Source organism: Silene latifolia, chromosome Y (assembly GCF_048544455.1).
Source record: "Silene latifolia isolate original U9 population chromosome Y, ASM4854445v1, whole genome shotgun sequence".
NCBI lineage: Eukaryota > Viridiplantae > Streptophyta > Magnoliopsida > Caryophyllales > Caryophyllaceae > Silene > Silene latifolia.
Window position 1 is genome coordinate 11233785 of NC_133538.1, and position 27721 is coordinate 11261505.

A 27721-nucleotide genomic window follows, 5' to 3' on the forward strand; every position below is an offset into this window, starting at 1 on the left:
TAGTACATTGTAAAACTCTTGCATCATCTTTTAAGACCTTATGCAGGTTGCCAAGTCACCAAATATACGGCATCGCCTTGATTCGCGTATCAACACTCCAACTAGTTAAATAATAGGAAATCGACTTGATAATGAATTGAGGAGCCAAATCAGGCAAAATCTATCACAAACACAACATGACCCGACCATACCCGACGATGACCCGACCCAGCCAAAACTCGACACAAACCCGCCCCGCCCTAGCGACTCTATATGAATGATCCGACCTGAGAACGACCCGAACCCGATCTGAAATCTACCCGCATGTAGTCACGACCTGATATGACCCAAAGCCGATTTGACTCGACCCAAACCCGATCCAACTGACCCGATTGCCAGCTCTAGTTGTGTGAGTAATGTAGTCAACGTTGGGACTGGAGTTGAGGTAGAAGTGGGGGTTCACGGCGGGATCTGAATTGAATTAGGGAGGACGTAGGGATGGAGGTGGTACATAGTGTAACAGTTAATCAGTTAGTGGGTAATTATTTGATTTTTTTTTATTTTAATTTTTTTTACTAAATATTCTTTGGTCTTTTTGTTAAAGGGCTGGTCAGTCTTATTAAAGAATTTGTGTAAATTTGGATGGTGAACTGTGGTATGGAATAGGTACAACATGCCTGAATATAGCTTTGTTATATGGCTGATTAAGTTAACAGTTCATACAATGGATCGATTAGAGAAAATGGAAGTTTGTTTACAAGGAATGTGCTTTATATGTGGCAATGCTAAGGAGGATCAGAGGCATATACTTCAGGAATGTCAATTTGGGTTAATTTGGTAAGGCTTGCTTTCAATTCCTGCAAGACTGGTTTGATATTCTGATCATGGAATGATGACTTTTAAACAGATTCCTAGGAATAGACAGTATACAATGCTGGTAAGATTGGTGAAAAATGATATTGATGTTGGTGTTTACTATGACATATGGAGGATTTGTAATGTTAGCAGAATTGAACGTTATGGTTTACGTCCTTTGAAGATGATGCAAGGGCTGAGGGAGGACATGAAACTTCATCTTCAACAGGTGTTTAAAGGGGCATGCTCCAGAAGTATATTCAGTGGTGTAATGCAAAAGGCATACTTTAGCTAGTGGCCTTTTATTGTTTCTGTCTATATTAATTGATGATGATATGGTATTTTGGTTGTAAGTATTATTAAGTCATAACAAACAGTTGTAATGGTGCGTATGCATAGTTTTATTAATATAATTCTTATATTTTCACAAAAAAAAAATTTAGTGGTGGATTTAGGGGTGCTAGCAGGGGCTCTTACCCCCCGTTGAACAATGAAAAACTCCAAAAGTTTTAATTAAAAGTTTTGAAAATTTTTCGAGTCTGCCTTATGTCATTTTTTTATCGCTCCTGCTGAGTTTTTCACCCCTCCTAACTGCATTGGCTCTGTTAGTAGTACTAGGAGAATTTTCCTAAGAGTTATGAAAGAGAAAAGTTAGTATCTCAATATGTAAGAACGACTTATATAATATTGAGCAGAACAAAGAAAGTCGACACAAACCTATTAATACTTTTTTAATATATCGAGAATAAATTTACTACTCCATATAATTTAGATATTAGTCTAGTATGACTTACCCGAAATGATTCAAAATATTATTTTGCAAAAATTGTAAAAGTGAAGCAACTAATAGAAGATCTGATGTAGCTTTATACGGTGGTTTAAGAATATTCACAACATTTATTCTTCCTCCTTACTATCACAAATAACATTATACCTCCAGTGGTATAATAGCATCGTACAACCAACTTATATTTAATTGATTTATTTGAGTTTATGTGTATTTTTTCTAAACTTTCTTAAAATTTATTTTTTTATGTTAAAATGCGTGAGTTTAGAAATTTTATGGTATAGCTCGTATTCTTTAAAACAAAACTCGAAAACCTTATTATAAAGCTCGGGTTCTACAACATCAGTTGTACTACAACTGGTTGTAGGATCTATTAACTGACTATTAAGTTTTTTTGAAAAAAGTGTTTAATTCTCGTTTTACAGTTTAATGACTTTCTCTATTATTAAGTTCTCATGCACTATTTAAGAAATCAAATCTTATCTATATTAATACAAAAGACAATACTCAATCCTCAGCGCGCCACGTCATTAATGCAGCCTTTTTTTTTTTTGGAAATTCATGTTATAGTAGGACCCGTTAATGTGCAATGCATTTATTTCTTCAGATTTCCGTCTTTTCAAACATGCGATAAATTCCGTCTTGCAACAAATTCTATGAAATAATATTATGAAAAAATTCTATGAATTAATATTATGAAATAATTTTATACATTTTTGTAAATAAAATTAATAACATATAAGTAGAATGAATTACAAATGGGAGTAAATGAAATTGAATTACATAATTTTTAAAACAACATTAAATAATAATAAAATTACATTATTACGAAAAGGAATTACATTTATATTACGAGAAGGAATTACATTTATATACGAGATAGAACATAAAACGCAAATGAATTACATACATAATTTTTTAAAACTACATGGTACAATAATTTTTCTTTAAAAAATAAATCTTGACAGAGTATTTACTTGGAGTATAAAATATTCATATATTTTGGTTAATATTATTGTACCATGCAACAACAACATAACAACATAATTTTTTAAAACTACATGGTACAAAAAAATTTGTTTAAAAAATCAATCAAGACGGAGTAATTACTTGGAATATAAAATTCGGCAACTTAACTATCAGCCGCGCACACCGAAAATGGTAATTAACAATGATAGACAACCGAGTTAATTTAGTCTTCAACTAGCATTTAAAGCAAATTTTAATTTTTTTTTACTCTAAAAAACAAATAAATTTTAATTTAATTTCCAAGTGACTCAGATATGCGTACTTCTACTAGGACTACTAATGTAGTGTATCATGAAATCAGTTTTTAGAATAACTTGCATATGTTAAACTTAATTATTAGATTATATTTCTTTTATTCGGATGTAAAGTTTTTTATGTATGCAATTTTTATTTACAAGAGTAGATTACGTTATTTCCTCATAAACCAGTGCATGTGAACACGTGTTTGTAACAAGTTTAAACATTAATTATGTAGATCGTTGATTTAGACCAACTAGATAAGTACAATAGAAATGCAAAAACAAATATACATCCAAAAACATTAATACCGGCCCAAATACATACCCGTGCAATTTTGCACGGGTTTAAAACTAGTTAAATGTTTATGGTTTTGACATGAATTAATATAATGACTAATGGTTAGTTTTTTTCAGTTTCAAATGGTTACTAGTACACTAAACTAAAATTATTAACTTTTCAAATGTTTTTCTTTGTTCTTATGTGATATATATCTTAAAAGTTAAAATGACCAAAAAAGTGACACAAATGAAATAATATTGTGTGCTATCTTTTCTTTTTTAGATTTTTATAGCAAGTGCTTAATATACCATCCTTTCACTTTTCCATTTTGTCTTTTCCGAAAAAAATGCGAAAAAGTTCACCATCATCCCAGAAACAGATCAATAAGCCATCTTCAAAAAAATCAAAATCAATTTAATTTATTGAATCTCTTTCCCTCATTAATACTCATCTCATTTATCCATTTATCCTCTCTCACTTTTTCTTTCTTTCTTCCTCCTCAATATCTTAATATTTAAATAGCATATGATATTTAAATTAGGGTATTAATTTGTTTATTTTTAAAGGAAGAAGAAAGCGAGGGAGGAGAAAAGTACCTCCTTATGTACAAAAATCATCTGTGGGCTCATCATCATTAACTGCATTTTTCTTGAATTCTTACACAAGTTTGTAACATCTTTCAGTTATAACTTTGATTGTAGAATAAGTCTAGATAGATGAAATGAGAAAAGGAAATATATGGATTTGGAAAGAAAATAAAATATTGAGTATCTAACAAAATGAGAAGCCTCAATTCTATGATCATTTTTACCTTCTTGTTTAATATGTGTTTTATTCAAAACAAACCTGTTATTTCCCGGATGATTTATATGCATGGGGTTTATTCTCCTCCTTTGCGGGTCAACAAACTATGGGTATGATTCATATTTCATTTTAGTCAATATTATTTTATGCTTTTTTTATTACTGTTTTCATAGTACTTGTCGTAGTCGTTTTTGTTTCAGTCGATGGTTTTTTTATGTTATTAACACTCCAATAAAATTTATCGAACTTGCAAAGAAAATTATTCTAAACGTATAGAATGTTTTTCGGAGTATATTTTTTGTAATATTTTGGTTTTGTAGTGTTTATGGACTATAAGTTTAGTACCATGTATGTTTTTATTTAATATGACATGCTATAATTTTATGGCACATTTCCTTAAAAGGTGGTCTGTAGTTTATTTTCAAGGACATTATGAATTAAGAAGTGAAGTAGATTTTGACTTTGTTTTGTTGCTTAAAGATGTGAATAACGTTTTTATACGTTTTATGGATTATGGCATTTTGAAATTTGATGCAACTCTTCTGTGTTTTTTTAGAAGAAATTTTGCTGATTAAATTAAAATAATATTGTAGCAATGTAATGTCAATTTCGCCATGAAAACATGTTTATGAGACTAATTATATTAATTTGTTCATTTATCAATTTTTAAATGATATTATTGTTGAAACTTATGTAATGTACATTCCTCTATCAGGATGAGTGTTTGCAGAGGAGCAACGGTACAAATGTCTTCGAACAAATAGAAACAGAAATTGTGAAGTGCAGCGTCTATTTGAAGTTAGTTAGAGCTAACTTAAGACAAACAACTACATCCCCGATTCAATTATCTTTCGAACTTTTATTTACACTACCAGCAAATCGTGAAGATGATGTGCATTATTTCGGCAAATATTATCATCTTTCATTACAGTGTTTACACAAACATGCACATACCAATCTTGCTACATTATTATTGCACCAAACTTCTATTCCTAGAAGATCTCTTGCTGACAAATTACTAACAGGTAGATTAGGGCGAACGTTTTAGTTATTTTTGCATGATCATTCATTTACACATTTTATTCACTTGCTAACTTATTGATGTAATCAATTCACAGATTATACTGCATCATCTGATAGCGTGTCCGATGATTCAATCATCATACCACCTTATCTACTATTTCATCCACCGCAAGAACCACCGGAAGTTGATCAGAGCTCAGCATCTAGTAAACCAACAAAGCATCAAAGTAATAATTTGGACAAAATTATTATTCTCACTGCTGCATCAATGGCAGGAATAGCGATGATATTTGCGTTACTTATATTTTGCTCTTTAATTAGAGGTAGGAGGGGCTTTCGAGATAAACCAAAAGAGGATAATCATCTTCAAACATTGAGCTCCAGTCATACCTCAGGTGATAGAAATTACTAATCTTCTTTGCTCATTCTCAATATTATCGAAGCAATTTGTAAGTAAGACTGTTTTAGAGTAAGTTTATGTAAGAGGTGGCGAGGTTTTTCTATGCTTTAATTACTTGTCAGTTTGAAACATGAATTGCTCAACCAACACTTCCAACAAGTCTTACCCTATTATACCATTGGACAATCTTACCCAAATTTTATTTTGTGTCTATTCTTGAAGCCATGGATAACTTTCTTCATTTTTTTAATTTGTGCTTAAAATTTAATTTTCCAGACTCTTTAAAAAGTTCAGAAAATATTGATTTGGGAAAGAACACGACTACACCACAGCCGATTAGCCAACTTGGCACGTCCTTGGCAAGTATTCCAGAGGATGGCTTGGAGGATGATGGAAATAGTGTCACACAAAAATCTCAAAGTTTATCAGCTGGACTATCAAATTGTTCGGCTCCACCAGTACCACCACCAGCACTAGCATTCAAGCCTAAAGCTCCTCCACCACCACCAAAAGGTGCACGACCTCCACCTGCACCTCCATTAGGAATAAGTAAACAGCCTCATAAACGAGGGGGGTCAACTTTAGGTGAAGGATATGAGCTTCCAAGCGACAAGGATGGCTCACGGACCAAGTTAAAACCGTTCTTTTGGGATAAAGTTGTTGGAAACCCTAATCACTCCATGGTTTGGGATGAAATAAGGGAGGGCTCTTTCCAGTAAGATTGTCCGAAAACTCTATATAATTTATGTAAACAACTTTTGACATGATAATACCATCATAATTACACTATTGTATCCAAATTGATTTTAATTAGCTAAAAAATTCCAGTTTCAATGAGGAGAAGATAGAATCTTTGTTTGGCTATAATCCTAATGACAAAAGAAACAATGATCGAGGAGGGCAATTGTCGGATGCTTCTCAACCGCAACAAATACAAATAATTGATCCTAAGAAATCACAGAATCTGTCCATACTTCTGAAAGCACTTAACGTGACAACAGCAGAAGTTTGTGATGCCCTATTAGAAGGTGAAATTATATCCTTTACTTATGTTTTACTACTTTTTTTTTTTTTTGAAAAAAAGTCTTCTTCACATAATAAAATAAGAAGATGCCCATTACAAGTCATATCTACTTATTTTTTTTTGTGAGACTCGTTTGTAACTAAAAAAAAAAGGAATGATTTTTTCGCTTTGGATGTTAAAAAACATTCGTACTGCTTCATTCTTGAGCTTACGATTCTTGTCCTTGTCCTCAGATATCATCTTCATCTCACATGTTTGTTTCGTCTCTAGCTTACTTTAATTTTTTATGGTTATGAGATAGTGTTTTAGTCGCAAAATTTTGGCCATTATGGATGACAAAAACTCTTCACAAGAAATAATATATTTATTTTTTTATTGAATAGACCCTCTGAATTACAATTTTAGAGTTGATGGACTTAAACCTATTTCATGAGTAGCGCCCCTTAAAGACTACTCCCTCCATCTCGGTACTTTGAATACCTATTTTCTTTTTTGTTGTCATCTATTTACTTGTCTATTTAGGAATTTTTATGAGTAATTTAATCATCAACATCTTATTGATCCACTTGTCATCAAATGTCATCCTTTCTCTTTGGTTTTTGTGTCAAAAATAAAGGTAAACAAATGACCACGAAGAAGCATATCATAATAAGTCAATAACTATCTCATGTCTACAAATGCATTAATCTTATCAATTTTGAACTCATACAGAATATGATTTAGATTAATTTTTTCTTCCACTCAATACTATTAATTTCGAATGGGTTTTAATAAATTTAGGCAACGAACTTCCTACTGAGTTGTTGCACACCATGATGAGGATGGCTCCCACACAAGAAGAAGAACTTAAACTTCGATTATTCGATGGTAATCTTACTCTACTTGGACCAGCGGAGCGATTTTTGAAAATATTGGTTGACATTCCACTTGCTTTTAAACGAATGGAGTCTCTCATGTTCATATCGACATACAAAGAAGAAGTATCGAATATTAAAGAGTCTTTTGTAACATTTGAGGTGAGCCAATTATTTGTTTGAATAAGTTTGATATAAGAAAATCTATCAATTCTCCTTACTACATCACGTTGTTCAATTTTTTCTTATATCAAAGTAGCTTTTAACTCTCGCTTAATATTCTACCCATTGAAATAATATTATTTAACTTTAGTAGGAGCGCCTAATACAAGGTAATATTATTAAGTTTCCTTATTTAAACAAATCTATATCATTCGTTGCTAAAGTTGTGTTTTATATGAGTAAGGATCCTCTCCATTTCTCAAAAAGAAATGAAGGTTCATTACTTTTCAATGGTCCGGATTAAATATGGGTTTGATCGGATGGTTGAAGATTTATTTGGAAATAAAAGGTAAATGAATGGGAATGGAATATATAATATAGTAATGTTTTGTGAGAGAAAATGAAGACAAAAGAAATGGAGAGTATCCATTTGGTTTTATACCTATAGAAAAGTGAATTTTATTTAACCATCAAAACTAAAAGGAATCGATTATGGGGGGATATGACTGACTTATACAACAAATTAATTATATTGCAGGTAGCTTCTAATGAGCTTAAGCAAAGCAGACTGTTCCTTAAACTCTTGGAGGCTGTTTTAAAAACAGGCAATCGCATGAACGATGGTACTTATCGTGGGGGTGCTCAAGCATTCAAATTGGACACCCTCTTAAAACTTGCTGATGTAAAAGGAATGGACGGAAAAACTACACTCTTACATTTTGTTGTCCAAGAGATCATTAGAGCAGAAGGATTAAAAGCCATTCGATCTGCAAAAGAGAACGAAAGTATATCCAGCCTCAAGTCTGATGATTTTGTGGAAGACTCTGACGTTGATGAAACTACACAATACCAAACTCTTGGACTTGAAATTATTTCTCAAATTAGTTCGGAACTTGAAAATGTCAAGAAAGCGGCCATGATAGATGCTGATGGGTTGACAATGTCAGTGTACAAACTCGGCCAGTCATTAACAAAAATAAAAAATTTCGTGAACAATGAAATGGACACCTCTGAGGAGGAGACTGGTTTTTATAAGATGCTAGTGAGTTTTAGAGATCATTCTGAAGACGAGGTACAATGGTTAGTAAAAGAAGAACAAAGGATATCAGAATTGGTAAGAAAAACAGCAGATTATTTCCACGGGAATGCTGGAAGGGAAGAAGGCCTTCGCCTCTTCAGTGTTGTACGTGATTTTCTACTAATGCTCGATAAGATATGTGCACAACTGAAACAATCTATTCCCAAGCCCTTAAGAAATAATGATACCAAGGATAAAAATACATCACCAGAAATGCCATCTCAGGAGTCAACATTGTTAACACATGACATGCGACAACGATTATTTCCTACCATCATCGGTAGACAACTGAGTGACTCCAGTTTGGATTCAGACTCCAATTAAAATCATTTGGTAGTCATAGTATATTCTTATCATTCTTTCCTGTAATAGAAAGGTTCGATATGCATGCGAAAACTAATTGACACAAAATAGAACATTTGTTTCTATTTTACTGTGAGGAAAACAACAAATGGAGATATCAGAATTTTCAATTTGATCAAACTAATCATGAAAATACTCTCTCATTTAAGTATCTATTTTTTACCAACTTACACCAAAATAATAATAAAAAAAAAACTACATCAGGATACTTGCCATTCATTTTCATGCTCACGTTACATCTAATTCTAGCACAAATTACAAACTTAAGCTTTTGACGATCTTTCCCACATATTTGAGTCAATTATTTGACTCCTTTGAAATAGATTAAAAGTGTGTTCTTCCGCTCCTGTAACTCTTTCTTAATTTGAACCCTCACACCGAAATTTCATCCACGTCTCCTTTCAGAGACAATACTTTTTCCTCCCCTTTAATTTGATGTAATCCTCATTATATAATTACGTAAAATGTATCACTAAATCTAGTTTTAAACATCAAATTTTCCCAAACATCGTATTACGGTAAACATGTTTTAAGAAAACACTAAACATGGATAGTGTGCTCGTGTGCGCGTGTCTGTGTTAACTAGCCGTTGTTTAATGAAATAAAGGAAATAGCTTTTTGTTCGCATATCTAATAATCATTTTTTTGTGAACTAACAAAGTTGAATTGGGTTACATTATTTGATTTTACTTTTTTTTGCGTTAATGCTTAAATAGTAAAACATTATGATTGAATAAAAAAAACTTTAAAGTTCCCCAACAACTTTATTGACAGGCTAAATCGCACACCTATCAAAGATAAACTAACTGGCCTAAACTACTGCGGTAGAGGAAGTCAGGATTGTATCCATAGAGAGACAAAAGTGGTCTAATTGAAGTTCTTAGTCGTCTGAGTCACAAATTTCGGGGGTTGATTGGTTGTGTCTATTAACTAAAGTAGCAAGCAAAGGAAATTAAATTAAGGAAAAGGATTTCAAATAAGAGAAAAGGCTAGGATATCGGGTCACCACGGTCAACAATGATCAAAAGTAAGGTCAACGATTGGCATAAATAAGGTCTGAGGGGTAATAATGAAAAGGTCCTTCCGGTCCGCTATTCGCCCTAGAGTACTAATTTGGCTTTCACTCTAATTAGGATGGTCCATTGTTTGTAGCAGGTCTAACTTCTTCCAATCTCTCGATCTAGGTCGAAGTTTCCCGGCTCAAATAATTAATTACTTCGACTTAACCAATTAAATGCTATTAGATGCTACAATTAACAACACAAATTTATATTAATGCTAGACCTAATAATCTAATTATGATTTTCTTATAACCATGGCTTCCCTAATCCTAGCATGAGAAATTTAGCTACGTATATTTTTATTGATAAACACAACGATAATAATGAAAATTGAATTAAACATGTTGACAAGATGTAAATAACAATTAAACATAAAGCTTGCAATTAATGAAGAAGAACGAAATAAACAATAAGAATTAACTGAAGAACAATGATCAATAAATTACCAAAATAGGGAAGAAAGATTACAAAGTTTTAGATCCGAAATTCTCGAATAAAAGCAATGTGTATGAGAGAGTTTTTGCAAATTCAAAGATGCCCTAATAAAGTTCTGAGTTTCCCCTTAAATAATAATAAGGTGAAATTATTAAACAAGCAACTAATGGGCCGAAATAAAACTAACCACATCTCGCAGAATTCATAAGATTGTCGATCGACTAAGATATCAGTCGATCGACTGATTCCAGACTCAGCAACAGTCGAACGACTTCTCTGCACACTAGTCTTTGACGTACTTCCTTGCGTAATCACGCACCTTGAGGCAGTAGCTTTCGAGCTTCAATCTTACAACATCCAAAAGGCAACAACGAGGACAGGTTTTGGCTTGTTTACACTCGCCTGGGTCCAAACCTGCATAGAATGCAAAGTAACCCAAAGTAAACCATTCTTGGGAAGATAGTGGCTATTCGCTATGTAATAAGCATAGAAATGCGTGCTAAATGGCAAAAAAAGCGAATAAATAAAGCAAGCATAAAACCTCCCCAAACCAAACCCTTTCGTGTCCCCAAGAAAGCAAAGACTAACACACAACAAAGGAACTAATGGAACGATGAAAAGACTCAGAGCCAACTATGCTTTTGTCATGCCCTAACTAATTTAATGCAATATAGCTAAAACCAAAGTACGAAATCAAATGCAAACGAATTAAACCAATGATAAAGCTATTGAACCGTCGACCTTGCAAGACTTGTGTATATCGTACTCTCACGGGTTGCTCATCACTCATTTAGAGAACATGGTGAGTATACAATGTAAGATAGAAAGAAATATAGCCACTCACCTAACTGAAACCTATAGGAACATGCATGCAATCTAATATGATAAGTATCTCTACCAACCGTACATATGCATTCCAACCAAGCAGGACCAAGACACATGCCGAGGACTTACATATAGTGTGAGGTAAGGTAATTGGGTAAAAGGGGCAAAACGATATGGAAATGTGGAGGTAAAGCCAAGCTACTACAACCGTAACCAAATAATAAGCTTATTCCGCTTTGTATACCCAACTTAGAAAATAACAACAACCTACCAATGCGGCATAAACTCACCCACACCATCAAAACACGACTCCCCATAATATATAAAGACCAACATGGGAGTAAACACCAACACAATTTTTTTCTTCTATTTTTTCAGCCGTTTTTTTTTCATTCTTTTTCTTGCTGTTTTTTTTTTTCAACTTGTTCCGTTTTTTTTTCTTTTTTTCCTTCTCATTTCAACCCTCTTCTCATTATCAAGTGCAAATACTAAACTGACGAACAATACATACCCACAATTAATAAATAAACTAGCTTGAATAAGGTAGGCTAGTTTTAGGATTGTAGTTAATAAATGGATCAAAATAGGTCAATTTGGCTGGTGAAGTTCAAGGGTAAAAAGACGAGAAAGGAGGATTTGCCTCTCCACATGTGTCACCGCCACAAACCGAATGCATACAGGTACTAAGAGAAAAATGTCATGCTTATGCAATTTGATGTTACATGCCTTAGAAGGAGTACTACTCTCATCCTAGAATGAAACTGATCATGAATGTCATCAGTTTATTAAGCTCTATACCTCAGAAATTTTTACTAGGTTGCCGATATTAAGTTAAGTCTATTCATTCAGTTAAATTAATCAAAAACTCGTAGATTATGCAATGATTGTACAGAATCGGCATTGGCAATGCAAGGCTTGGGAGAAAAATAAAAGCACAGAAGCGGCTTCATCATTGTTATCTAACTGTTCCGACTCGACCTAATATGCAAAGGAAAACATGTTTTTGTATTTTTTTCAAAATTTTCAATTTTTTTGTTTTTTTTTTTGTTTTTAAGTAGAAAAGAAATAACAATGCATACGGAAATGAAAGAAATATGCAAACAGTAATGCAGTAAAAATGCATTGGATGCAAACAAACAGATGCATACAAAAATTTGACAGGCTAATCGTGCACCTATCAAAGATAAACCAACTGGCCTAAACTAATGCAGTAGAGGAAGTCGGGATCGTATCCACAGGGAGACAAAAGTGGTCTAATTGCAGTTCTTAGTCCGTCTGAGTCACAAATTTCGGGGGTTGATTGGTTTTGTCTATATACTAAAGTAGCAAGCAAAGGAAATTAAATTAAGGAAAAGGAATTCAAATAATAGAAAAGGCTAGGATATCAGGTCACCATGGTCAACAACGATCAAGGTAAGGTCAACGGCTGGCTTAAATACGGTTTGAGGGGTAATGAAAAGGTCCTTTCGGTCCGCTATTCGCCCTAGGGTAATAAATTAGCTTTCGGTCTAATAAGGATGGTTTATTGTTTGTAGCAGGTCTAACTTCTTCCAATCTCTCGATCTAGGTCGAAGTTTCTAGGGTCAAATAATTAATTACATCGACTTAACCACTTAAATGGTAATAGATGCTACAATTAACAACACATATTTATATTAATGCCAGACTTAATAATCTAATTATGATCGTCTTATAACCATGACTTCCCTACATCCTAGCATAGGAAATTTAGCTACGCATGAATGAATTGATAAACTCAACAATAATAATGAAAATTGAATTTAACATGTCGCCAAGATTTAAATAATAATCTAGCATAAAACTTGCAACTAATAAAGAAGAAGAATGAAAGTAAACAATAAGAATTATTTGAAGAACGAGGATTAATTAATTATTGAAATAAGGAAGAAAGATTACAAGTCTCAGATCCGGAATTCTAGAGTAAAAGTAACATGCAACAGTTTTTTAGCAAGATGAAGACATAACCTAATTGTGTTTCCAAGTCCCCCTTAAATAATAAGAAGTCTTAAATTATTAAACAAATTACTAATGGATTGAGATAATCGACTTAACAAACACGACATGAACTCAAAACCAGTCGATCGACTAAAAATCCAGTCGATCGACCAACACAGCTTCAGTAAAAATTCACATTAGTCGATCGACTGAAACAACTGGTCGATCGACTAATGTCACAGCACAGCAACGATTTCTTCTCTCCAACATGCTTCCTCACTTGCTCACGCGTCCGAGGCGGCAATTTCCGAGCTCTGACTCTTCCAATTCTCAAAAATGCAACACCGGGAACAAGATTTGGCTTCTTTTCAATCTTTTGGGTCTGAACCTGCATAAAATACAAAGTAAACCATTCTTGGGAGGATAGTAGCTATTTGCTAGGATTTATGCATAAAAATGCGTGCTAAAATAGCAGTAAAAGTACGTAGATAAAGCACGCATCAAACCTCCCCAAACCCAAACCCTTGCTTGTCCCCAAGCAAGCAAAGTCTGACATACAACAAAGGAACTAATGGAACGATAAAAAGACTCAGAGCAAACTATGCTTTTGTCATGCCCAAACCAATTTAATGCAATCTAGCCAAAACCAAAGTACGAAATCAAATGCAAACGAATTAAACCAATGATAAAGCTACTGAACCGTCGACCTTGCAAGACTTGTGTATATCGGATTCTCACAGGTCGTTCATCACTCATTTAGATAACATGGTGAGTATATAATGTAAGATTGAAAGAAATATAGCCACTCTCCTAACTGCAACCTATAAGAACATGCATGCAGTCTAACATGATAAGTATCTCTACCAACTGTATATATGCATTCCAACCAAACAAGACCAAGACACATGCCGAGGACTTACATATAGTGTGAGGTAAGGTAATTGGGTAAAAAGGGGCAAAATTGGAAATGTGGAGGTAAAGTTAAGCTAGTACAACCGTAACCAAATAATAACCTTATTCCGCTTTGTATACCCAACTTAAAAGGTAGAAACGATGCCAATGTGGCATAAACTCACTCACATCATTAAAACACGACTCCCCATAACATATAAAGGCCAACATGGGAGTAAAAGACCGACACAATTTCTTTCTTCTCTTTTTTTTTTCAGCCATTTTTTTTTTCATTTCTATTTCTTGCTGATTTGTTTTTCAACTTCTTTTTTTTTTTCTTTCTTTATTTCTCCCTTCTCATTTCAACCCCCTTCTCATTATCAAATGCAAATACCAAACTGATGAACAACACGTACCCACAATTAACAAATAAACTAGCTTGACTAGGGTAGGCTAAATTTAGGATTATAGTTAATAAATAGGCAAAATAGGTCAATTTGGCTAGCGAAGTTCAAGGGTAAAATGACGAGAAAGGAAGATTTGCCCCTCCACATGTGTCACCGTCACAAACCGAATGCATACAGGTACTAAGAGACAAATGTCACGCTTATGCAATTTGATGTTACATGCCTTATAAGGAGTACTACTCTCATCCTAGAATGAAACTGATCATGAATATCATCAGTTTATTAAGCTCTATACCTCAGAAACTTTGAGTAGGTTGCCGATATTAAGTCAAGTCTATTCGTTCAGTAAAATTAATCAAAAACTCGTAGATTATGTAATGATTGTACAAGAACGGCATTGACAATGCAAGGCTTGGGCTATAAAGGCACAGACATGGTTTTATCATTGTTATTCAACCGTTCTAACTCGACCTAATATGCAAAAGAAAACATGTTTCTGTATTTTTTTCAAAATTTTCAATTTTTTTGTTTTTTTTTTGTTTTAAGTAGAAAAGAAATAACAATGCATACGCAAATGCAAGAAATATGCAAACAGAAATGCAGTGAAAATGCAAATGGATGCAAACAGATAGATGCATACCCTCCCCAAACCAAATCACACAATGCCCTCATTGTGATCAGCAAACAACCGGCAGCATCAAAATATATCGGAAAGGGGTACGCAAAACGAGATGAAAATAAGTAAAGTAGAAAAGGAAGAGAAACTCACAAGATAGGGCACCCAAAAGACCTCCCCAAACCAGCCAACAACAAGGGGAGGTTGTAGCAAGCAGCTACTAGTCATCGCATGGAAGGTAGTCAGCGTCGTCCTCCTTCCTCTCGCGGGAGAGTGAATCAAGCCCAGCACGGTATTGCTCCTCCACCTCAGCTGTGTCCTCCTCCTCTATAGTAGTGCCTGGGTACCCGCCCTCTGGGTGATGGTAGTAGGACGGGTGTGGCCACCCAGGTTGTGGCAACCGTCTGGAACGGGTGTTGTGTTCGTACATATGGAACCCGGCTAAGACCTGGTTCAGGTCCATCCTAGTTGTACGCATGTACATGTCAAGTAAAAGGTAATCACGTGCCCCCCTGGTCCATGACTAGTGGGGGCACAAAAAAAGGGGGTCAAATAAAATGAGTCAGGTATACCGGCTGAGGTCCAGCCTCGGTCTCAGAAGTAAAGAGTGCACTGCATGGAGAATCATGAGGAGAAACATGCCGAGCCCTAGAAGACTGACCCACTTCCCTTGTAGTGTGGGAAGTCGGCCTCGACCCAGCAGTGGATGCCCTCGGCATAGTGTAATGCAAGTGGTAAGAAAGTACCGGTGGTCGAGGCGCACCACGCAGGGCCTCAGGAAGAGGGAAAAGTGGGGATAAAGTGGAGCAAGGAAGCATCACAGAAATCGCCGTGGAGATCTTCCACGTATAGTCAGGTAACATCCAGTTCACATCTATCATATAAGGAATGTTTATCAATCATAGACTATCTAAGGTGACTGGATCCTCATGTCCTAAGGGCAGTGATACGTGCATATTCTATACACTTTTCATTGGGTTTTGGCACATATTTCTACGCGTAAATGTTAGCGTTTGGCTACTTTTCTTCCCAAACAGGCTACTTTGGGTTTTCTATGTGTCAATTGCAGGATTGACCGGATGTGAGCTAAATCGAGCCTTTATTCGTCCCCTGGAAGCATATCTTGGAAACTACGGGATTTGGAGCTCAGAAATCGTCCACCTCGAAGTTCGTGAAGAGTTTAAAGTGGAAGTATGGAATCATTGCCGAGTATATGGTCGATCGACCAGTGTTGCCAGTCGATCGACCGAGGTAGACTCCCCAAAATTGGTCAGAGCCCAATACAGATCATGCCAGTCGATCGACCACAAGAGGTAGTCGATCGACCGCATCGCGACTTCAGAAGCCTTTTATTGCGTGATTTATGTTTGGGCTTCTTTTGTAAATTAACTTATCTTTCGACTCCTTTGGAGGATATTAGAAAAAAAAACGGTAGACAAATAGTAGGTTACATTATTACGATTCACATCAGTTTGTAGAGGAAGTTTTTAGGAACGCGAAACGGAGGCTACGGATTACGATCAATTGTTTGTTCATCGAATTCTTTAGTAAGCTTTAATTCAATTTCAATCTTCTCTTATTCTTGTTTATTTATTTCTAGTTTCTTCCAATTTATATTTAAGCAATTCAATTTTAATCCCTTAGTTTTTAATTCTAATTCAATCATGTCAATTTTATTCCGTATCTTTAATTTTGCAATTGTCATATTCTTAATCATGCGTAGCTAAATTCCTATGCTAGGAATTAGGGAATCCATGGCATCATGAGTTGCAATTATTAAGTTTAGGTTGAACCCGTACCGGCCTTATTTACTTTTGTAAGAATTTGCCCCTTTGCTAGATTGAGAGATTAGCGTAGTTAGATTTCTTACACGTAATTGGAAAGACTAGTGGAGCGAAATCAATCTAGTTTCATTCTAGGGTAAAAGAAGACCGAGAGGCGTAATTCGAATAGAGACTTAGAGGACCTATTTGACATCCTGAGACGGTATTGGACAGACCTTGACTTTACTTGACTGACCCTTAGGCCATGGTGAACCGAAGTTCCTAGCTGCTTTTTAATATCTATTTTAAACTTCATTTAAATTTCAGTAATTAGTTTAGAATCAACCAACCAACCCCCCCCCCCCCCCTCCCCCAATAATTGTTACTTCAATTGATTAAAAATAGCAAATAGAATTGATCTTGTCTCTCTGTGGTTCGACCCTTACTATCACTAGCTATAGTTTTAGTTTGGTTTATAAATTTAACTTTGATACAAAACGACGGTATCAAATTTTGGCGCCGTTCTTAGGAGACGGTGTAATTCTGTTTGCTTTATTTTTAGTTTATTTTTCTTGTCTCAAGGAACTTTGGTTCCTTGAGGCCGTTGCTTACCTTTTCCTTCTAGTTTTGCTTGTGCACAGTTAGACGAAGATTTCGAGAGGAAAACTTGAGTACTCCCGATTTTGCTACAATCATGCCAACAATATACGATCAGTCTCAACCAAAGGTACAAGATATTCCTTAGGGATTTAGCCTCCCTGTTCCTATACAGGGGACTTTTGATATCCGCCCCTCTCACATCTCTTTAGTGGAGCGGAACCTGTTTGGCGGATTACCAGGTGAAGATCCTGGGACACATATGGAGATCTTCACAGATTATTGCTGTTCCATATCTGTACCGGCCGGAGTGACCCAAGATAAAGTAAAGGAGACATTATTTCTATACTCCTTAAAAGATTCTGCGCGTAAATGGTACCGCTACCTTGATAAGGTAGCAGCTGGAGTTACAAACTGGACATCTCTAGCTTTGGCTTTCTAAAAAATATATTATCCGCCTGTGAAAACCAATGCTTTGAGAAGTCAAATTACAAATTTCCAGCAAGGACCTGATGAGGAATTACATGAAGCATGGGTCCGTTTCAAGAAATTAGTTAGATCTGTTCCTCACCACGGTTTTCAGCAGTGGTGCCTTTGCAACCAATTTTATAATGCCGTGTACGATGACTACAGAGTCATCCTTGATGTGGCTGCAAATGGTAGGTTTCAAAACAATGTGGATTCTAATAAAGGTTGGAACACTATTGAGGAGATGTCAGTTCATAGAGCTGAATATGGGAGTTCGCGTGGGAATTCGCGAAAGCCAAGTGATGAAATGAGTGTCGTTACGGCACTTGAAGCTTCTATTAATGCCCGTTTCGAAAAGCTCGAGTTTTCTAAGGCTTCCGAGAAGAAAACTGAAATTCCTGTTCATAACTCAAATGAGACCGCGGAATTGAGAGAAATAGTCCAAGCTCTTTTGGTTCAAGTTACGAAAATAGAAGAAGCTAGGATTGAATCTGCAAGGAATTTTGAGAAGCAATTGAAGATTTTAGCGGCTAACCAAGTCGCCAATTCTTCTAGCAAATGTGAGTTTCCGATCGAGACACTTAATGCAATTCACCTCCGCAGTGGTCTCTCATATGACGGTCCAGATAAGCCAAAAAAAGACTCGGAAAATGATGAAAAGTCAGATTTAAATTCTGGTGCGAAAACAAACTCTACTGCCAGTGCCAGTGGTCGATCGACCAACAACATCAGTCGATCGACCAGAATCTCTGACGAAAAAGTTTCTGACAATCAGGAACTATTTGAACCCAGTGCACTCGGTCGATCGACCGAGCCCCATGGTCGATCGACTGGGTCACCAGGGCTGAATGAAAATCCGTCAATTGAATTGCAAAATACCTCAGCTAGTGACGATTTGACGGAGATTTTAAACATTCGGAAGACAAAAATTGTGGACCCTACGACAAGTGTTGCGGTCCCATATATGGAGCGTTTAAAGAATACAAAGTTGGAGCGTAAGTTTGGTATGTTTTTAGAGATCGTCAAGAATCTTGAGGTAACCATTCCTTTCACTGACTTAATTACCCAGGTACCTTCTTACACTAAGTTTATGAAGGATATTTTGACTCGTAAGAAGAATTTTAATGATGTTGGTACTATTGCTTTCACGGAGGAGTGTAATATTCTTTGACGAAGCAACATACCACCTAAATTAAAAGACCCGGGTAGTTTTTCGATTCCATGTACTATAGGTAACCATGAATTTGGGAAAGCTCTTTGTGATCTAAGGGCCAGTGTCAGTGTTATGCCATATTCTGTGTGTGAAAAGTTAAATATAGGTAACCTTAAGGTGACCAATATGACCCTTCAGATGGCAGATAGATCGATTCAGAGACCCTTAGGTATTTTAGAAGATGTACCCGTTCGAGTGGGTAAGTTCTTTATTCCTGTCGATTTCGTCGTTTTAGACATTGCTGAGGATAGTCAGATACCTATTATCTTAGATAGACCATTTTTACATACGGCTGGGGCTGTGATAGATGTCAAACATGGAGTCTTGACCTTGGAGGTAGGGGATGACACAATTGAGTTCAGTCTTGCTCGCACTGCGACTGAACCTGTTGATGATGATACATGTTATTCCGTTGATATTGTTGACAGTGGTCATTAATTGTAATCGGAGGGAATCCTTAGCCAAGGATCCTCTAGTTGATTTAACCCTTTTAGATGAGTGTGCGATTAATCCGAAAAAAGAATCTTTGATGAGTGGATGTTTTGGAAGCGATAATGGAAGGCCACGAGCTCACAGAGGAAGAAGATGAGATGATCATAAGCCTGGCCAACGCGAATTTGGTAAACACTTGCTATGCCATTGAAGCTTATTCTGCCTATGCTGTTGAGGTATAGGTGCCAGAGCATAAGCCACTTCCTCCAAATCTTATGTATGTATTTTTAGATGATACGGAGCAATACCCAGCTATTGTTAGCGCTAAGGTTGACGATAACCAGCTTTCTGCTTTGATGTGTGTACTTAAGAAAAACAGGAAAGCTTTAGGTTATTCTTTGGATGATATTAAGGGCATCAGCCCTGACATTTATATGCACAGAATTGAGCTGTAGGAGGGTCACAAGCCTTATAGACAGGGTCAGCGCAAGTTGAATCCAAAGATGCAGGAGGTTGTTATGGCTGAGGTGATGAAACTACTCGATGCAGGTATTATTTATACAGTTGGCAACTCCAAGTGGGTTAGCCCAGTTCAAGTAGTTACGAATAAAGGAGGGACCACTGTAGTACAAAATGATAAAAATAAATTAATACCAACTCGAGTTGTGACAGGTTGGCGGATGTGCATTGACTACAGACAGTTAAATGCTGCCACAAAAAAAGACCATTTCCCCCTCCCTTTTGTTGACCAGATGACCAAAAGACTAGCCTCTAATAAATTTTTCAGTTTGTTAGACGGATATTCAGGGTTCTTTCAGATCCCTATTCATCCGGATGATCAGAGTAAGACCACATTTACCTGTCCACAAGGTGTTTTTGCGTACCGCAGAATGCCTTTCGGATTGTGTAACGCCCCAGCCACCTTCCAGAGGTGCATGTTGGATATTTTTTCTGATTAAATAGAGAATATTATGGAGGTATTTATGGATGACTTCTCAGTTTATGGTAGTGACTTTGATCGTTGTTTAGCTAACCTTGATAAAGTCATGCAGCGTTGTATTGATGTTAATCTTGTTTTAAATTGGGAAAAATTTCAGTTCATAGTCAATGAGGGAGTTGTGTTGGGACATTTGATTTATGATAAGGACATACATGTTGATAAAGCAAAAGTGCAAGTGATTGTGCAACTGCCTCCTCCTGTGAATGTTAAAGGAGTGAGGAGTTTCCTTGGCCAAGCTGGTTTCTATCGGCGGTTCATTAAGGATTTTTCGAAAATTGCTAAACCACTTACACAATTGCTTCTTAAAGATGTTGTTTTTGAGTTTACTGATGAGTGCCTTTTAGCTTTTAACAGTTTAAAGGAGGCTTTAGTTTTGGCGCCAATCATTCAGCCGCCTGATTGGGACCTCCAATTTGAGATTATGTGTGATGCTAGCGTTTATGCGATTGGTGCAGTCTTAGGACAGCGGAAAAATAAAGTTTTGAATGCCATATATTATGCGAGTCGAACTCTGGATGAGTCTCAAGTTAATTATTACACAACTGAGAAGGAGCTTCTAGCTGTAGGTTTTGCCTTAGATAAATTTCGTTCGTATTTATTGGGTACTAAGGTTATTGTTTTTACTGACCATGCAGCGCTGAAGACTCTCTTTCTTAAGAAGGATGCGAAGCCGAGGCTTTTGAGGTGGATACTCCTTTTACAGGAGTTTGATTTAGAGATTAAAGATAAGAAAGGTGCAGAGAATGTGGTAGCTGATCATCTATCGCGTCTACAGCTGACAGAAAGGGAAGATTCGTTACCCATTGATGATTCTTTTCCTGATGAGAGTCTATTAGTTATTACCAATTCAGGGTCTTATCCACCTCCGTGGTTTGCTGATTATGCTAATTTTGCAGTGACAGGTAAAATACCACCCGAGCTTTCATGGCAGCAGAAGAAGCGGTTCGCTTATGATGCTAGACAATAATTTTGGGATGACCCTTATGTTTTCAAAGAATGTGCAGACGGTATTATCCAGAGATGTGTGCCTCAATGGGAGGTCAAGGATATCCTAGAAGCTTGCCACTCTTCTGCCTCTGGTGGTCACCATGGTCCGTCCCGGACTGTGGCTAAGGTACTCCAATCTGGTTTCTATTGGCCAACTTTGCATGCAGATAGTCGGAATTTTGTTGCTGAGTGTGATGCTTGTCAAAGATCGGGGAATATTTCAAAGAGACATGAGATGCCGCAGGCAGGCATCTAGAGGTTGAGATTTTTGATGTCTGGGGCATTGATCAAGGACTATTTCCGAGCAGTTAAGGTAATAAATATATCCTCGTGGCCATAGATTATGTGTCCAAATGGGTAGAAGCTGTTGCTACTCCTCATTGCGATGGAAAAGCCGTGATTAAGCTGTTTAAAAAGATAATCTTCCCTCGTTTTGGTGTCCTTAGGGTTGTCATTAGCGACGGAGGCATGCATTTTAAAGAAAAACAACTTTGTGCTATGTTGACTAAATTCGGTGTCCAACATCGTAGAGGTTTGGGGTATTATCCTCAAACTAGTGGTCAAGTTGAGTTTTTTAACCGAGAATTGAAAGAAATGTTAGCTAAAGTTGTTTCTAAATCACGGAAAGATTGGAGTCTTAAGTTGGATGATGTTTGTGGGCTTATAGGACCGCGTTTAAAACGCCAATTGGGATGTCACCATTCCGATTGATTTATGGTAAAACATGTCATTTGCCTGTTGAATTAGAACGTAAATCTTGGTGGGCAATTTGTGATTTGAATTTAGATCCTAACCTCTCTCGGGAGAAACGTATGACGCAGTTGAATGGGCTAGAGGAATTTAGGCTGCTGGCCTATGATAATGCTAGGATCTACAAGGAGAAGATGAAGCACTGGCATGACAAGAGGATCATAAAGCGCGAGTTCAATATTGGTGATAAAGTACTTCTTTTTAATGCTCGAATCCGTTTATTTCCTGGTAAGCTGAAATCCAGGTGGAGTGGCCCTTACACGGTCACCGTAGTGACAAAATTCGGATCAGTTGAATTAGAGACCTCTTCGGGAGAAATATTCAAAGTGAATGGTCAATATGTGAAACAATATCACGGTGCAGACGAGTTTGTTGGTCAAGTCGAGGTATTGTACTTCGACCCCCTATTAGAAGCTGTAAATTGAGGTAAGAAGGTGGTGCGGGACCTCTTAAACCGGCGCTAACCGGGAGGCAACCCGGTTTGTAATTAGGAACTTTACAGTTTCTTTAGTTAATTTGCATTAGGTTGCTTTAGATTTGCTTAATCTTAGTTTGTTACTTTGCATAATCCATATTAGTAGTGACTGTTTTTGGTAGACGTGCGCTTTTGTGAGTTTCTTCTTTGCAGGCTAAATTATTTTATGCAAAGCGCGTAGGGTGATTCGCTGGATGTCTATGAGAGAAAGACGGGAAATTGAAGTTGAAAAAGAAAGTTTTTGACGTAATTGAGCTTAATTTCCAGTACCTGAAGTCGATCGACCAGCTGTATCAGTCGATCGACTGAAGAGAAAAAAGTCAGGAGCTGTTTAAGCAGAAGACCAGTCGATCGACTGGGTCTGTTAGTCGATCGACCAAAGCGCGATACCAGAGGCCAAACAAATAGGGAAGTCTTATTTCAATATTTACATTCATTCATTCATACACGATTGAACGGAAAAAAAAAAAAGAAAACCCCTTTTTCTTCCTCCATTGCGATTTTCTTGCTCAATCTCCCTTTTAATTTCGATTTTCTTGCTCAAAATCTCCAAGGTTTCATCAAAGGTATGTTTCTAATTATCTTTTAGTCCTTTAATTTGACTTATGCTGTATAGTTATGCCCAAATTCGAGCACAACCTCACATTTGTTTCGAAAAATTCGATTTGGGGAAAATCGATTTGGGTCTAATTTCTTGTTGAATTTGTGCTTTAATTGCGTTTGTTCGCCTTTTCCCTTGATTTTCGAGCCATCTCAGCGACTAGGAGGGGATTTAATTTCGTTTTTCCCAAATTTTTCTAAACCCTAGTTTAATGATTTATTTCTGATTGTAACTCAGGGTTTATTAATTTTCATTGTTCAAGATTTTGGGAACCTAGTTGTTGAGTTTGCTATTTTTTGTGAGCAGAAGAATGACGAAAGGGAAGAGGGCAGTGGACCAGGGACAGGCGAGTAAAGGCGCAGCAAAGCGGTCGCGGTCCACGACGCCAGGCATAGCCGCAAGCAGAGCAGAGCAATGTACCCCCGTGGTTGAGCTGATTACGGATAGTTTACCTAGCTATCCACAGGTTATTTTCACCTCCCCGAGTCAGAGGGCTAGCTTTATTACTTTAGCTGAAAAATGCTCACTAAAACCCACTCGTTTTTTGCATAAACCTACTTTAGAAGAGTTGGGTTGTTTAGCGTCCACTGTTGACCTCTTAATTGGGACGGGTATGTCGGGATTGCTGGAGATGTCAGAGTTCACCTACCCGGTGTTAACTCTTGAGTTCTTTTCCTGCTTCACTTTTGATTTGGACGCCTTTCAGAAAAAAAAAGGCTTGGCTCTGCATTTCTTTTTGTCTCTTTAATGTCTTTTATTCATTGACGCTAGGTGACTTTGCTAGCCATTTAGGCCTTAGTTTTGAAGGCCGTACTTTTGATCCCTCTGACGCCTACCGAGTTATGTGGGCTTGTATCTCTGACCTGGACGCCCCTAAGAGAAAGGGGACCTCCGTCCATTTACCCCCCATTCGATACTACTTTCGGCTAGTGGGTAACACTATCTTTGGCCGGAAAGAGTCAAATAATGTCAACACGATTGAATTGTCTATTTTAGCCGGCTACCTGAACATTGAGAGTCGGGTAGCCCATTCTTATAATATTGCATTTTTGACTGCGTGCCATTTCAATACTATAGGGGAGGGTACTACTTTGACTACAATATTCTGTGGTGGGCTAGTTACTCGTATAGCCCACCGTCTTGTTCCTGTTTTTCCTCGAGAGGAAGCTCCTCTTGATCCTCATGCACGCTTCATGGACATGGACTTTGTAAAGTCTGTGAAGTGGGTTGATAGACGGGGCCGGTGGAAGATTGATTCTTTTATCTCCGACCCTATCCCTATCCTTGCCTTTCCTCCCATTTTGCCTCTTCCTACTGTTATGGGGGAGACTCGACCGCCCTTGCCTAGCTATAGGCTCCCTATTAGGGCAGGCTCCTCTCATGTTTCCACACAGAGGGGAGCTCATACCTCCCATGCTGCTAGAGAGGTGGGACAGTCCTCTGGGGCTGGCCCGTCTTCTTCTCGAGCTCCTCCCTCCTTTATTTCCGCTCCTGAGTCGGGTTTCCCGGCTACATTTCGACCCCGTACACCTATTATTATCCCTGCGGTCATGGACCAAAGGGCAGTCTCACGCGTGTTGGTCGAGTTGAGCAGGAGTTTTGATCAGTATAGGATGGACATGGCGCTCGCCATGTATCCTGTTTACGAGGAGTATGCACGGACAGGGATACTCCCACGGGGTCCCTGGAGCCACCCGTCCTTCTTTGTTCCCCCGGAGGGCGGATATCCTCTGCCTGCTACGACGTCTACTCCAACTACTGCTGTTGCTGCTGAGGTGGAGGAGGAGGATGACCCGGGATCCGACGAGGAGGATGCGGATAACGATCCCGAGTATGACGGTGGAGATTAGACGCATTACGACCTCCCCCATTTTTGGATGGTTTGGGAAGGTCTTCTATTTTGAGTTTCCGATCCCTTTTAGTTCGTTTCGTTTTATTTTGTTGTCGTTGTTTATATTCTTCCAAATATTGTTGTTGCTGCTGTTGAGTTAGCTGCAGATCACAATGAGGGTATTGTACGATTTAGTTTCGGGAGGGTATATGCATATTCTTGTCACATTTGCATTGTTTTACTCGCATTTTTAGGTCATGTTTATTGCATTTCCGCATGCATTTGCATTTCTCAAAAAAAAAAATACAAAAATACAAAAATATCACGTTTAGTTTTGCATGTAGGTGGAGTCGGAATGGATGGATTTCAAGGATAAAATTGCTTTACGTATTGTCTCATTGCCCTTCCTTGCACTTTTAATGTCGTTGAGTATGTCACTTGCATAGTCTACGAGTTTTTGTTGAAATTTTACTAAACGAATAGACTTGACTCAATATTGGCAAACTACTTAAAATTTCTAAGGTTAGAGCTTATTTAAACTGGTGTCATTTATGATCGGTTTCATGTAGGAATGAGAGTAGTTACTCCTCGTAAGGCATGTCACATAAATTTGCATAAACATGAGTTTTATCTGCTTAATACCTGTATGCATTCGGTTTTGCGGTTTGCTGACACATGTGGAAGAGGTTCCCTTTATTTCATTTTGCCCATAAGCCCCACAAAAGACAAATTTGCCTTTTTTTTGTCCCATAAACTACATTCCAAATTTAGCCTACCCTAGCCGAGCTAGTAAAGGTAGTTATTCGGGAATATTATTTTGCGCTTTGGTTTTTATTGTCTCGTTTTGGGTGATATGTTGGGAAATGAAGGGAAACTTTGAATTGAAAATAAGAAAAGAAAAAAAAAAAGAGAAACTGAACTGAAGAAGAGGAGGTTCAGGTCAAAAAGGGCAGTCGATCGACTGCATCACATAGTCGATCGACTGCCAGATCAGGTTTTGAAAAAAAGAAAAGAGGCAGAAAAAAAAAAGAAAAAGAAAGAAAAGGAAAAAATCACATGATTAGAATAAATTTTGGATGGTATTTTTATTCCCATGTTGCTATTCACATTATTTGGGGAATTATTATTATTTTGGGAGATTGTGAGATTTGTGCTTTTAGTAGCACCGTTTTGATTTTCTCTCGAGTACGAAGTTGGGAAGTATTCAGAAATTTGGTGTTTAGAAGTTGCTTGCTTAGCTTTATCTCCTCTTATCCAAATTTATTTTAGCCCCTTCTTACCCGTCGCCTCACAATCCCAAATCGCCTCGGCATGTGTCATGATCATTAAATGGTTGGAATTCATATGTACGATTGTAGAGATTTTATTCATGTTAAACTGCAGGCATGTTTTTATGGGTCGTAGTTAGGTGGGAGACTTATTTCAATCATTCTTCTATCTTGCACAATTAAATTCTCATCCTATTCTTAAATTTGAGTGAATGAGCGATCCGTGAGAGTCCGATATATACAAGTCTTGCAAGGTCGAAAGTTTGGTAAATTCTTGAACATGTTTAACTCGTTTGCACTTTACAAAATGCTTTGATATTATTTGTTGCACTAAATTGGTTGGGTATGATAATACGTTCTTGTTTTGAGAAAGAAATCCGTTCCAATAGGTGTTTAGATTGAGTCGTAGTGCTTGCTTGAGGACAAGCAAGGTTTGGTTTGGGGAGATTTGATACGTGCATATTCTATACACTTTTCATTGGGTTTTGGCACGTATTTCTACGCGTAAATGTTAGCGTTCGGCTACTTTTCTTCCCAAACCAGGCTACTTTGGGTTTTCCAATGTGTCAATTGCAGGATTGACCGTATGTGAGCTAAATCGAGCCTTTATTCGTCCCCTGGAAGCATATCTTGGAAACTACGGGACTTGGAGCTCAGAAATCGTCCACCTCGAAGTGCATGAAGAGTTTGAAGTGGAAGTATGGAATCATTGCTGAGTATATGGTCGATCGACCAGTGTTGCCAGTCGATCGACCGAGGTAGACTCCCAAGAATTGGTCAGAGCCCAGTACAGTACATGCTAGTCGATCGACCACAGGAGGTAGTCGATCGACCGCATCGCGACTTCAGAAGCCTTTTATTGCGTGATTTATGTTTGGGCTTCTTTTGTAAATGAACATATCTTTCGACTCCTTTGGAGGATATTAGAGAAAAAAACGGTAGACAATCAGTAGGTTACATTATTACGATTCACATCAATTTGTAGAGGAAGTTTTTAGGAACGCGAAATGGAGGCTACGGATTACGATCAATTGTTTGTTCATCGAATTCTTTAGTAAGCTTTAATTCAATTTCAATCTTCTCTTATTCTTGTTTATTTATTTCTAGTTTCTTCCAATTTATATTTAAGCAATTCAATTTTAATCCCTTAGTTTTTAATTCTAATTCAATCATGTCAATTTTATTCCGTATCTTTAATTTTGCAATTGTTATATTCTTAATCATGCGTAGCTAAATTCCTATGCTAGGAATTAGGGAATCCATGGCGT

The 27721-nt window shown here is 37.0% G+C and overlaps 1 protein-coding gene across 1 annotated transcript; it reads left to right on the top strand.

Moving 5' to 3' along the window:
- Positions 1 to 477: 477 nt before the first annotated feature.
- Positions 478 to 8997, top strand: LOC141627597 (formin-like protein 5). The gene is made up of 9 exons (XM_074440832.1): positions 478 to 509; positions 646 to 727; positions 887 to 1063; positions 4905 to 4998; positions 5092 to 5391; positions 5673 to 6111; positions 6225 to 6424; positions 7201 to 7436; positions 7975 to 8997. Exons 1-9 carry the CDS (start codon positions 478 to 480, stop codon positions 8836 to 8838), a joined length of 2424 nt encoding a protein of 807 aa, XP_074296933.1. The 3' UTR covers positions 8839 to 8997.
- The last annotated feature ends 18724 nt before the right edge of the window (positions 8998 to 27721 follow it).

Excerpts from the sequence above, each read along its gene's own strand:
- LOC141627597 (XM_074440832.1), top strand. The coding sequence starts at position 478 with ATGGAGGTGGTACATAGTGTAACAGTTAATCA. Across the intron at positions 728-886 it reads ATCGATTAGAGAAAATGGAA|ATTCCTAGGAATAGACAGTA; the intron begins GTTTGTTTACAA and ends ACTTTTAAACAG. Across the intron at positions 7,437-7,974 it reads AGTCTTTTGTAACATTTGAG|GTAGCTTCTAATGAGCTTAA; the intron begins GTGAGCCAATTA and ends ATTATATTGCAG.